Source organism: Myotis lucifugus, unplaced genomic scaffold, assembly GCF_000147115.1.
Source record: "Myotis lucifugus unplaced genomic scaffold, Myoluc2.0 scaffold_197, whole genome shotgun sequence".
Taxonomy (NCBI): Eukaryota; Metazoa; Chordata; class Mammalia; order Chiroptera; family Vespertilionidae; genus Myotis; species Myotis lucifugus.
The window spans coordinates 1,898,370-1,909,083 of NW_005871245.1; the positions used below are offsets into that span (position 1 = coordinate 1,898,370).

Sequence of the window (10,714 nt, forward strand, 5' to 3'; positions counted from 1 at the left end):
CCTGCAGGCGGTGCCTCTTCGTCGTGCGCTTCTTCATGGCCAAGGACAGCACCTACCAGACACTGTGAGTACCTAGAACGCAGTCAGTAGTATGATCAGGATCAACTCCCCCACCCCGCTCCTGTCCCTGTAAGTGACAGTGTGCCGTCTTCCCTAAGGGCAATGACTCCCTCCCAGGGTCCCCCATGTGAGTCACACCCCTCACCTCCCTCCCGCTGTGGGGTTCTCTCTGCCAGGTATTGACTCAGCCTGGGCCTGGTTCTGAGAGCCCAGCTGAGCCCACTTGTCTTGCTCCCTCATGCTGCCAGCAGGGAGGAGAACCAGTAGGTGACAGCCCAGGCGCCACTCGGGCCTGCAGCTCTGCGGCCTTGGCAGGACCTTGGCTGTGTGTGCGGTTTGGTTTTCCTCTGCGCAGGGGAGCTGCTCAGAGGCCCCTGTGTGCCGTGTGTGCTGTGGGGCGGGTCACTGCAGCCTCCATCAAAGTGTTTGCTCTCCCAGCTGCTGCCTGCTCTCGGGGGTGGGGTGGGGGGGGCCTCAGCCCGGCTGAGGCAGGGCCCCCGCCGAGTGCCCTCTCTGTCTGGCCTCTGCAGAATCTGACCCCCTTCAGGCCTGGATGCCACACTGAGGGGAAGGAGGACGAAGAGGCGGCCCTCTGGGGGGCACTGGGGGGCACTGGGGATGGGAAGAACTTTGGCCACCAATTTCTGGCCCCGGAAGGCACCGAGCAGTCTCAGTGTCAATACCTGGGCCTGGTACCTGCAGCTGAGAGCATCCGTCAGCCGCCTCCTGCCTCATCTGTCAGCCCTGTGGGCCCCTCCGGTCCCTGCTTGGCACTGGGCCTGTGCCCGCCTCTTCCCACCGACCTGGCCTGGGCACTGCCCCGAATAAAGGAACTCGTTCCAGCTGTGCTTTGTGTCCGTGTCTTGCCCTGTGTGTGGGTTGGATGGGGGAATGCCACTATCCCTTCCTTAGTGGGAATTCAGCCTCAGACAGTTGCTGTCACTTTGAAAATATTTCCATCTGTCATACGTGTTAACCCCTCCCTGCCCCTTTACAGATAAGAGTACAGCGACTCAGAGAGGTAAGTGTACCTGCTCCAGGTCACACGTGGGACGGGGCAGGGCTGGGCTGGAATCCAGGTTTTTCTAGCTCCCGGTGAGCAGAACTTCAGAACTCCCTGCAGAGCATCTTCCAGGCTCTCAGCCAAGGTGGAGGCACCCTGTAACTCTCAACAGCCACTTCCTCACTCAGGCCCTGCTGGGAGGCCCCCCCATGCCCTCCTCCCCCACTTCACTCCCCCCGCCCCAATCCCTGGGCCCAGAAGTCTTCCCTGACTAATAGCATCTCCCAGTGGGGGCGCATGCTGGAAGCCAGGACTGTCCTAGGAAGCGGGGAGTTCAGCCTGTGGAACCTGACTGCTCTGTGTGAACGGGAGCACGTTATTTAATAGCTCTGGGCCGCAGTTTCCTCATCTGTCCAGAGGGATAACAACAGTATCCATCTCAGTGGGACTGGGGAAGGTTCAGAGCAGGCACAGGTCCCCATCTGCTTCATGCCAGCGCACCTACCCACCCTGCCAGCTGCGCAGCCTGCAGCCAAGCCTTCTGCACCTCTTCTCCAGGGTCTCCGCTGCCGCGGGACGTCCACGGGGAGTTCTGGTTGCTCCCTGGCCTCACAGAGGGTTCACGTGCCCACACACCACACCATCAACACAAAGCAGTCCACGCACACTTCCACCCGCGCCCCCACCCTCTCAGACAGCCTCCCCTTGAACCTCCAGCCACTTGGATCTCTACCTCTTGTTCCACGGCCTGTCTTTCTACTCCAAGCCTTTGCACATGCAGTTTCTCCTGCCTGAATCACCCTCCCGGCTTCTCCCTTCTCCAACCAGCACTTAAGAACTGGCAGGGCCCTAACCGGTTTGGCTCAGTGGATAGAGCGTCGGCCTGCGGACTGAAAGGTCCCGGGTTCGATTCCGGTCAAGGGCATGTACCTTGGTTGCAGGCACATCCCCAGTAGGAGGTGTGCAGGAAGCAGCTGATCGATGTTTCTAACTCTCTATCCCTTTCCCCTCCTCTTTGTAAAAAATCAATAAAATGTATTTAAAAAAAAAAAAAAGAGCTGGCAGGGACAATGCCCATTCTCTCTGGGAGGGAGGAAATGCCCCGCCTCCTGCTGGCTCTCCGCGCAGTTAAGAAAATTCACTCATTGAATGTTTTCTTTTTCTAAAGTAGTAAATGCCAGTAAGGAACAAAAGGACGATACAGAAGTTTATATAAAGAGTGAGAATTGCCCTGGCCAGTGTTGCTTAGTGGTTAGAGTGTCGGCCCACGTAACAAAGGGTCGTGGGTTTGATTCCCGGTCAAGGGCAGGTACCGGGGTTGCAGGCTGGATCCTTGGCTGGTCTGGGCGAGTGCAGGAGGCAACCAATTGATGTCTCCCTCACATTGATGTCTCCCTCTCTTTCTCTCTCTCTCTCTCTCTCTCTCTCTCTCTCTCTCCCCACCCCCTATCCTTTCCCACTCTCTCTAAAATCAATGGAAGCCCGGCTGGTTTAGCTCAGTGGTAAGAGCATAGGCCGTGCACCGAACGGTCTCAGGTTCCATTCCCTGTCAAGGGCACGTACCTGGGTTGCAGATTTGAGCTCTGAACCTCCCCCCAACAGTGGCATGTGTGGGAGGCAACCAATGGATGTGTCTCTCTCAGATCGATGTTTCTCTCCCTCTTTCTCTCCTCCTCCCTCCCTTGTACTCTCTCTAAAAATCAATGAGAAAAAATATCCTCAGGTGAGGATTAACAACAACAACAACAAAACAAGCGAGCCTTGCCCTAACTGGTTTGGCTCAGTGGATAGCGTTGGCCTGCGGACTCAAGGGTCCCAGGTTCAATTCTGGTCAAGGGCATGTACCTTGTTGCGGGCACATCCCCAGTAGGAGGTGTGCAGGAGGCAGCCGATCAATGTTTCTCTCTCATCGATGTTTCTAACTCTCTATCCTTCTCCCTTCCTCTCTGTAAAAAATCAATAAAATATATTTAAAAAAAAAAAAAGAGTGAGCCTTAGCCGGTTTGGCTCAGAGGATAGAGCGCTGGCCTAAGGGTCCCAGGTTTGATTCCGGTCAAGGGCATGTACCCTGGTTGCAGGCTCCTCACTCACCTGGGCCCTGGTCAGGGCTCATGCAGGAGGCAACCAATCCATGTGTTTCTCTCACATCAATGTTTCTCTCTGTCTTTCCCTCTCTCTTCCACTCTCTAAAAATCAATGGAAAAACATCCTTGGGTGAGGATTAAAAATAAAAAAAGAATTGCTGTCCCACTGGTCTCACTCCCCAGAAGTAACCATGGTTCACATACGCTTCAGACCTTTTCCTGTGAATTCACAACATTTAGCTTCTTTAATACACAGTGGGACTGTGCTATCCTAGTACATATTGTTCTGCAACTTTGCCCCATTCATTATCCATCAGATTTGCCTTATGACTTGTCCACATGGTGATAACTTATTGGCCTGCATCCTATCAGTGTCAGTGGGTCATTTCCACGTTGGATATCACTAGCATAAACAGCATCGTGATAAACAGGCTCGTCACAGATCTTGGCACACCGGTGGGAGCGTTTGGGGAGCACAGATTTCCAGAACTGGAACTTAGGGTTCCTCAGAGCATCCACGTCACAGACCCACCCTGCCTGGAAATTCGGCCTCCCCTTTCCTGAAGCCCCATTGTACTTCAGCCCGCCCCACCCCCACAAGCTCTGGGTCTAGCATAGAGGAAGCCCTCAGGGAGGGTTTGATGAATGAATGAATGATGAATGAGTGAATGAATGAATGAGATTCCCCTCACATCCCCTACCACTTGTGGTCCCTCTCCAGCTCAGACCTCACTCCTCACATCTGGATCATGGCTGTTGCCTCCTTGCTGCCTGGGCCGCCCATGCAATTGGCCTATATTAGCAGCTGTTTCCTAGGCCCAGCCAGGGGCTCCCCAAGGGACTGGAGGGTGGGCATGAAGTCACGTTGCTAAGGGTCCCTCTCTCTGGTGGAGGGCATGGGGCTTGGGCAAAATCGCTGGGGCTCTGGGCATATAAGTGCCAGAGAGACCACAAGTCCTGTCCTGTCCCCGGGCCTCAGTTTCTCCTGGCTTATTCCTTCATGTAACCAATATTTGTTGAACACCTGCCTTGTACCAGGCCTAAAACCCAGGGCCAGTAATAATGACTATGACTGTGTGAGGATCGGAGGCGACATACAAACTGTGCCCAGGGGGACAGGGAGTGCAGCAGCTGCCCATAAGTGGTAGCAGGGCCACTAGCACTGCTGACAGGATCGGGAACGATTCCTAGTGAAGGTGACCTTAGGGCTGGAACTTCACGCACAGGCGGGCTTCACAATGGAGGCGAAGAGAAGGGCATTCCAGATGGAAGGCTCAGAACGGGCTGAGGTTCAAAGGCAGAGAGTCCCTTGTGAATGCAAAGGTCTGGAGAGATGGCCCGGGAGCCCTGGCGGCCAGGATCAGAAGTTGGACTCTACCCCAGGTGAACGGGGCAGGGATAAGGCTCATTCTCTTTGGGGCCCAGGGAGGAAATGCCCCACCTCCTGTCGGTTCCAACCTGGGTGGAGTGTCCGTGGGGAAAGACAATGGACGGAAGTCTTCCTCCGTGTTCTGCCACCAGCCTGGCCCCCTTATAAACTGGCGTCCTCTCTCGAGGGCACACCAGTGGGAGAGCAAGATGGGCCTCCTGCGGACTCCACTGTCCCTTTTGCTCCTCCTGCTCAGGGATCATGCCTGCTTGAGGACTGAGGACCGCGGCCGCTGTCCACGTAGGGTCCTAGGCTTCGCTAGCCTCAAGGAGCAGGTAGCAGTTTGCCATCCTGGGCTCTGCAAACAGATGCAAAGAGTGCAGAGGTTGGAAAGCTCTTGGAGGCAAGTATCCCGACAGCTAGAATCTGGGAGATGGAAAGGGGACCACAGAGAGGCCTGGGAGAGAGAGACACGCCCACTCCCCCATGACCACTCTGTGCCCACCCGGCCCCACATCTCCCTGCAGAACCCAGGGAACTGGAAGCCAGCAAAATTGTCCTCCTGCCCAGCTGTCCTGGAGCCCCAGGGAGTCCTGGGGAGAAAGGAGCTCCAGGCCCTCAAGGTGAGCGATACCAGCAAGCGGGCGGGGACCTGGGGGGAGCTGGGAGGCTGGCGGCAGTGCAGCAATAACTGCTAAGAGGCCACGACGAAAGGGCCAGGAACCTGCTGTATGCCGGGCTCCAGGCGGGGTGGCCAGCGTCCAAAGTCAACTCTATGAGGTGGGTGGAGAGTTCCCCCCATTTTACTGAGGGGAAAGTGAGGCCCCAAGAGCATAAGGCCTTTGTCCACAGTTACAGCCAGTGGAGGGTGCAGCTGGGATTGGACTTCTGGCTGCAAATCCCTGCTGCTCCGGCCCTGGGTATGGAGTGGGACTTACAGCATCTGTCTCTGGATTTCAGGGCAGCCTGGACCACCTGGCAAGATGGGCCCCAAGGGCGAGCCAGGTGAGTGTGTGGGACCCGGGCCTCTTCTTCCTTTGCTCTGTCGCTCAGCTAGAGAGGGAGAGTGCTCTGCGGGGCTGCTGCTCAGCCATCGGCTGTGACTGCCCTCCCGCAGGGGGTGGAAGGCTGAGAGGAGTGGGAAAGGTTAGAAGGGCCTGGGCACCCTCCCCTCTGGTGGCTGGTGGGCATCCCCTCGGGGGTCTCAGACCTTAGAGCCAACACCCGGTCTTTCCGTGGGACAGGAGATCCAGCGAACCTGCTCCGGTGCCAGGAGGGTGAGGCAGCTTCCAGGAGCCGGGGACTTGGAACCAGGCGGTGCTGGGGTGCTGGTGGACCACCAGGCGTGGGCCAGCCCTAGAGCCCCTGTCCGGGGCCTGAAGGAGCAGAGCGGGCTCCTGAGGTTCCACACTGAGCCTCTTCCGTTGCCCATGGGGTGGGGGCGGGGCATAACTGTGGGGGATGGGGGGGCCCTCAGACCATCTCCCTTCCCCAGGTCCCAGGAGGTGCCAGGAGCTGCTGAGCAGAGGTGCCACCTTGAGCGGCTGGTACCACCTGTGCCTCCCTGAAGGCAGAGCCCTTCCTGTTTTTTGTGACATGGACACCCTGGGAGGTGGTTGGCTGGTGAGTGTCAGAGACTCACAGGCCAGGCCCAGTGGGCAATTCTGCCCCTTGTCCCCTAGGGGGAGTCAGAGCCCACTGGAGACAGGGCATTTCTTAGAGTAATTCATTGACAAAAGTTGACGGTGCTCCCAGGGGACCTGAAGTCAGAGAAGGCTTCACAGACAAGGTGACATTTGACAGGGCCTTGAAAGCTGTATAGAAGTTCTCAAAACAGATGAGGTGCAGAAGGGCATCCCAGGTAGAAAGACAGGACAGTGCAGGAGGGTTTGGGGACCAGGTGGATGAGCTGAGAGCAGGGGTGAGTGGTTGGCTGAGGTCTTCTGGTGCGGGTCAGAGGCCAGTTCGTGGAGGGCCCTGAATGACTAAGGATCGTGGGGGTAACTGGAGCCACGGGAGACTTTTAAGCAGGGATTTGCCAGGTCAGGCTTATGCTTTAGAAAGATGGCAGCATGGAAGGTGCATTGTGCAGTGGGGGACAAGAGTGGAGACAGGGCCCTGACCGGTTTGGCTCAGTGGATAGAGCGTCTGCTTGCGGATTGAAGGGTCCCAGGTTCGATTCTGGTCAAGGGCATGTACTTTGGTTGCAGGCACATCCCCAGTGGGGAGTGTGCAGGAGGCAGCTGATCGATGTTTCTCTCTCATCGATGTTTCTAATTCTCTATCCTTCTCCCTTCCTCTCTGTAAAAAATCAATAAAATGTATTTTTTTAAAAAAAGAGTGGAGACAGGGGCACAGGTTAAGATGATGTCAGAGGCCCGGGCAGGAGAAGACAGTGGGTGGTGGCAACAACGGAAGTAGAGGCACTTGGACTGAAAGATACTGAGGAGGGAAACTCTACAGAGGCTGGGGACTGCTTGGCTTGACGGGGACAATCGGGGTGAGGTCAGGAGTCCAGCGTGGGCCTCCGGGGGTGACCTCTCCGGTATAATATCTTGGTTCTTATCATAGTGAATTCAAGCAAGTTATTTTGAATCTGGCTCCCAGCAGGACTGACCATCTCAGGAAACCAGAAATGAGGATTCTATCATTTCCGTTTCCCCCAGGGCTTGCAAGGCTCTGGTGTGAAGTTGAGTGTCACTAACTAGGTGACTGGCACTAACAGTTAATAAGAGGATGTAGAGTCCGTCGATATACGCACAGGCAAAGCTCAGTTGGACTCACACTTTATCAACAAGCCCCAATCCAAAGAGTCCGGAGTGTTTGCTGCTTCTCCTCAGCCTACGTCCAGCCTGGAGGAGTGGCTGGTGTGCCAGCCTGCTCTGCCTCCCTAGGTGTTCCAGAGGCGACAGGATGGCTCCGTGGATTTCTTCCGCTCTTGGTCCTCCTACAAAGCAGGTTTTGGGAGCCAGGAGTCCGAATTCTGGCTGGGGAATGAGAACCTGCACCAGCTGACTCTCCAGGGTAAGTTCCCAGCAGGGTCCAGGGAGCCTGAGGGGCATTCCTCTGGCATCGGGGCCTGAGGATTCCTCCTCCCTGTCCCCACCCTAGGTACCTGGGAGCTGCGAGTGGAGCTGGAGGACTTTGATGGCAACCGCACCTTTGCCCACTACGGGTCCTTCCGCCTCCTTGGCGAGTCGGATCACTACCAGCTGGTGCTGGGCAAGTTCTTAGAGGGCACTGCCGGTGAGCGACCCTCAGGCGGGGCTCTGGGTTAGGGGGAAAAGTGAGGGAGGCTGGATACTTGCCCAGCACTGCCTCTGCCTCCACGATGACCCAGGACAATCCCTTCTCCTCTGTGGGCCTCAGTGTCCTCCTCTGAGAAATGGCAATCAGGAGGCCAGGTGGTACAGGAGGAGAGGATTTGGGCTCTGGAGGCAAACAGACCTGGGTTTGAATCCACCTCTGTCATTTACTAATTGTGTGAGCCTGGGCGAGTCCCTTCCACGTCAGAGCCTCGCTAGCTGCTCTGTAAAATGGACCAGGAGGCAGGAGGGAGGCCGTGGGACTCTAAGGTCTGTTGCGTGTTAGCGATATCTTCTTGGAAGAGGAACCAGGGGAGGCTTTTTTTCAGAGAAGCAGCAACTGTTGAGGAGAGACTTGAAAGAGGGAAGTCTGCCTCAGGGGAGCCCCCGTTCCTGCCAGCCATCTGAGAAGTCCCTCCCAGCTCCCCCTGGAGGGAGGCTGGGGATTCTGTGAGGGGACAAGGCAGCGGGAGGAGCTGGTGGCTTTGGAGCCACAGTCCTGAGTTCAAGTCCAGTGCCCCTGCGACTAGCTGAGTAACCTGGGGCAAACACTGGCTCCTTGGTGCTGCTTTCTCTCGGGGCCTGATGACACCCACCTCTCAGTTGCTCTGAGGCTCCTGGGAGGTCATCTCTCCCAGGGGGCCCGGCACGGTGCCGCCTCCAATGTGCCTCCCATCCCCTCTCTGCCAGGGGACTCCCTGAGCTTTCACCACGGGAAGCGCTTTTCCACCTTCGACGCTGACCACGACACAACGGAGGGCAACTGCGCGGTGACCGTCCACGGCGCCTGGTGGTACGAAGGCTGCTATCATTCAAATCTCAACGGACCCTATGCAACGTCCCCCACCACTGCCCACAAGTACGGCATTGACTGGGCCTCAGGCCTTGGCGTGGGCCATCCCTACCGCAGGGTTCGACTCATGCTCCGCTAGGCATCCTGGCAACCAGCACTCTTATCTCTCCTGAGCAGCTTCCGGATGCTCGGCTCCTTCTCCCCCTTGCTAACTGCCTCTGCTCCCCCGTCCACATTTTAAAATAAAATCATTTTAACCCTTTCCTGGCTTCCAGTGACTGGGGAAAACTCAAGAGGGCAGAGTAGGGACGTAGGTTTTAGCTCCATTCAGGGGAGACTTCTTTCAGTCAGACGATGGGAGGCTCAGCCGCATAAAGCAGGACGGCTCTCCTCGCTGGAGGTGTGCAAGCCAAGGCCCGGGGGACACTTAGGGAAGGACTTGGGACTCAAGCGTTCACTGAGCGCCCTTGGGCCCTGTGGGTCCTGCAAATGGGTGGTTTTGTGGTAGAAATTGCACAGCTTCCTCACCCTCTCTGTCGCCCGTGCCTGTCCTTTCTAGGTTGTCTGTTTCCCGCCCCAGCCCCGGTTGTAAACCAAGTCCTCATCCTTGGCTTCTTCTCCATGGGTTCCACCACGGGCTGGTTTACACTCAGGGTCAAACCCAGGGCCACAGGTGGTGAAAACGCAGTCACCGAGCTAGCAGTTATCAAGCCGTGGATTTGCCACAGCCACATTCTAGAACAGTGAGGGCGAACCTTTTGAGCTCGGCGTGTCAGCATTGAAAAACCCTAACTCTGGTGCCGTGTCCCATATAGATTTTTTGATATTTGCAACCATAGTAAAACAAAGATGTATATTTTGGATATTTATTTTGTATATTTAAATGCCATTTAACAAAGAAAAATCAACCAAAAAATGAGTTTGCGTGTCACCTCTGACACGCGTGTCATAGGTTCGCCATCACTGGCCTAGAACGTGGCGGAGCAGTGAGCAGTGAAGCGTCTGCTGTCTGCAGTCTGATAGGGAGCCCTGGGAGTGCGTCCTGCTGGGTCACGTGACCGAACGATCTTGGACGTGTTACTCAACCTCTGCAAGTCCCCAGTTCCTGACTGCAGAGCCCATTGAGGTTTAGACCAGGTCGCTGCCGCACCAATTCACACTAAAAGGGTAGGGATTCTTGGGAATTTGGAGATGGGAAGCTGTTGTAGTCCACGGGCTGGAGTTCTGGGATTCTTCTCCAGGTGGGTAGAGATGCTGGTGCGGGGTCTCTTCTCAGATCCCGTGGTGGCAGTAAGTGGAGGTAAAAAAGCAGCCTCCTGGCAAGAGGGGGCTCAGGTGCCGAGCCCCACGCTAGGGCTGATGGCCTCCTGGCAGGTGGAGTCCTTCCCTGGAGCACAGCCTGCAGGCTCTGGAGATCCATTCGTTGCACAGATCCGTGCGGGGCAGGGCCTGCAATTCACACCTCTTCCCCAGCCCTGGCCGCGCACACCGTCCGAGCTCCTGTGGTGAGCAGTCCCGTGGTTGGCATAGACAGTGGCACAGGCTGTTCCGGAAGTGGCGGGACTCAGAAGTTCTCGCTGGAGAGGAGGGAGGGGAGAGGCGAGTCCCGGGCTGCTAGGAGCCGTGCTGCCCCAGGCCGAGGGTGGAGCTTTCCTGGTCGCCGGGAAGGGCTGGGCCCGGCCTACAAGTGAGGGCAGGAGAGCGCGGCGGCGGACGCTTCCCAGCGGAGTCCGAGCGGCGGACGGGGTCCGACGGGATCTCCCACGTGACTCGGAGCCGCGGATCGCCGGATGCCCCAGATTCCCCGGACCCAATTCCCGATTTCGGATCCTCAGGACCTTCCAAGCCGTAGCCTGGATTTCGCCCTGGACTCCAGATTCCGAGGAACGGGACCTTCGGCGGGACTTTGGGATCTCCAGACCGCGTAGGGAGATTCAGGATCTCAGGGTTCCCTGGACCCCATTTACCCCCCGGTTTTTGGCCCCGGCCCCGGATGCCCAAGGACGCGCCCGAGAGGCCGGGAGGCCCCCCCCATTGGCGGAACCGTTCCCCGCCGCCAGAGGCCATAGAAAGAGAACGTCCAGTATCCTGGGAAGAAAC

The 10,714-nt window shown here is 57.0% G+C and overlaps 2 protein-coding genes across 2 annotated transcripts in view; both read left to right on the forward strand.

Moving 5' to 3' along the window:
• CD164L2 (CD164 molecule like 2) overlaps positions 1-902 on the forward strand; it is a 4,050-nt gene extending 3,148 nt beyond the window's left edge. Inside the window, exon 5 of the mRNA XM_014463081.2 lies at positions 591-902. Within this exon, the coding sequence (XP_014318567.1) occupies positions 591-625 (35 nt within the window). The 3' untranslated portion in view covers positions 626-902. The remainder of the gene's footprint in view (positions 1-590) is intronic.
• A 3,796-nt stretch (positions 903-4,698) lies between these two features.
• FCN3 (ficolin 3) lies at positions 4,699-8,876 on the forward strand. Its single transcript, XM_006097285.3, has 8 exons — positions 4,699-4,816; positions 5,044-5,139; positions 5,477-5,521; positions 5,761-5,793; positions 6,012-6,139; positions 7,411-7,540; positions 7,628-7,762; positions 8,512-8,876. The coding sequence occupies exons 1-8, from the start codon at positions 4,726-4,728 to the stop codon at positions 8,751-8,753; spliced, it is 900 nt and encodes a 299-aa protein (XP_006097347.1). The 5' UTR covers positions 4,699-4,725; the 3' UTR covers positions 8,754-8,876.
• Positions 8,877-10,714: the final 1,838 nt, after the last annotated feature.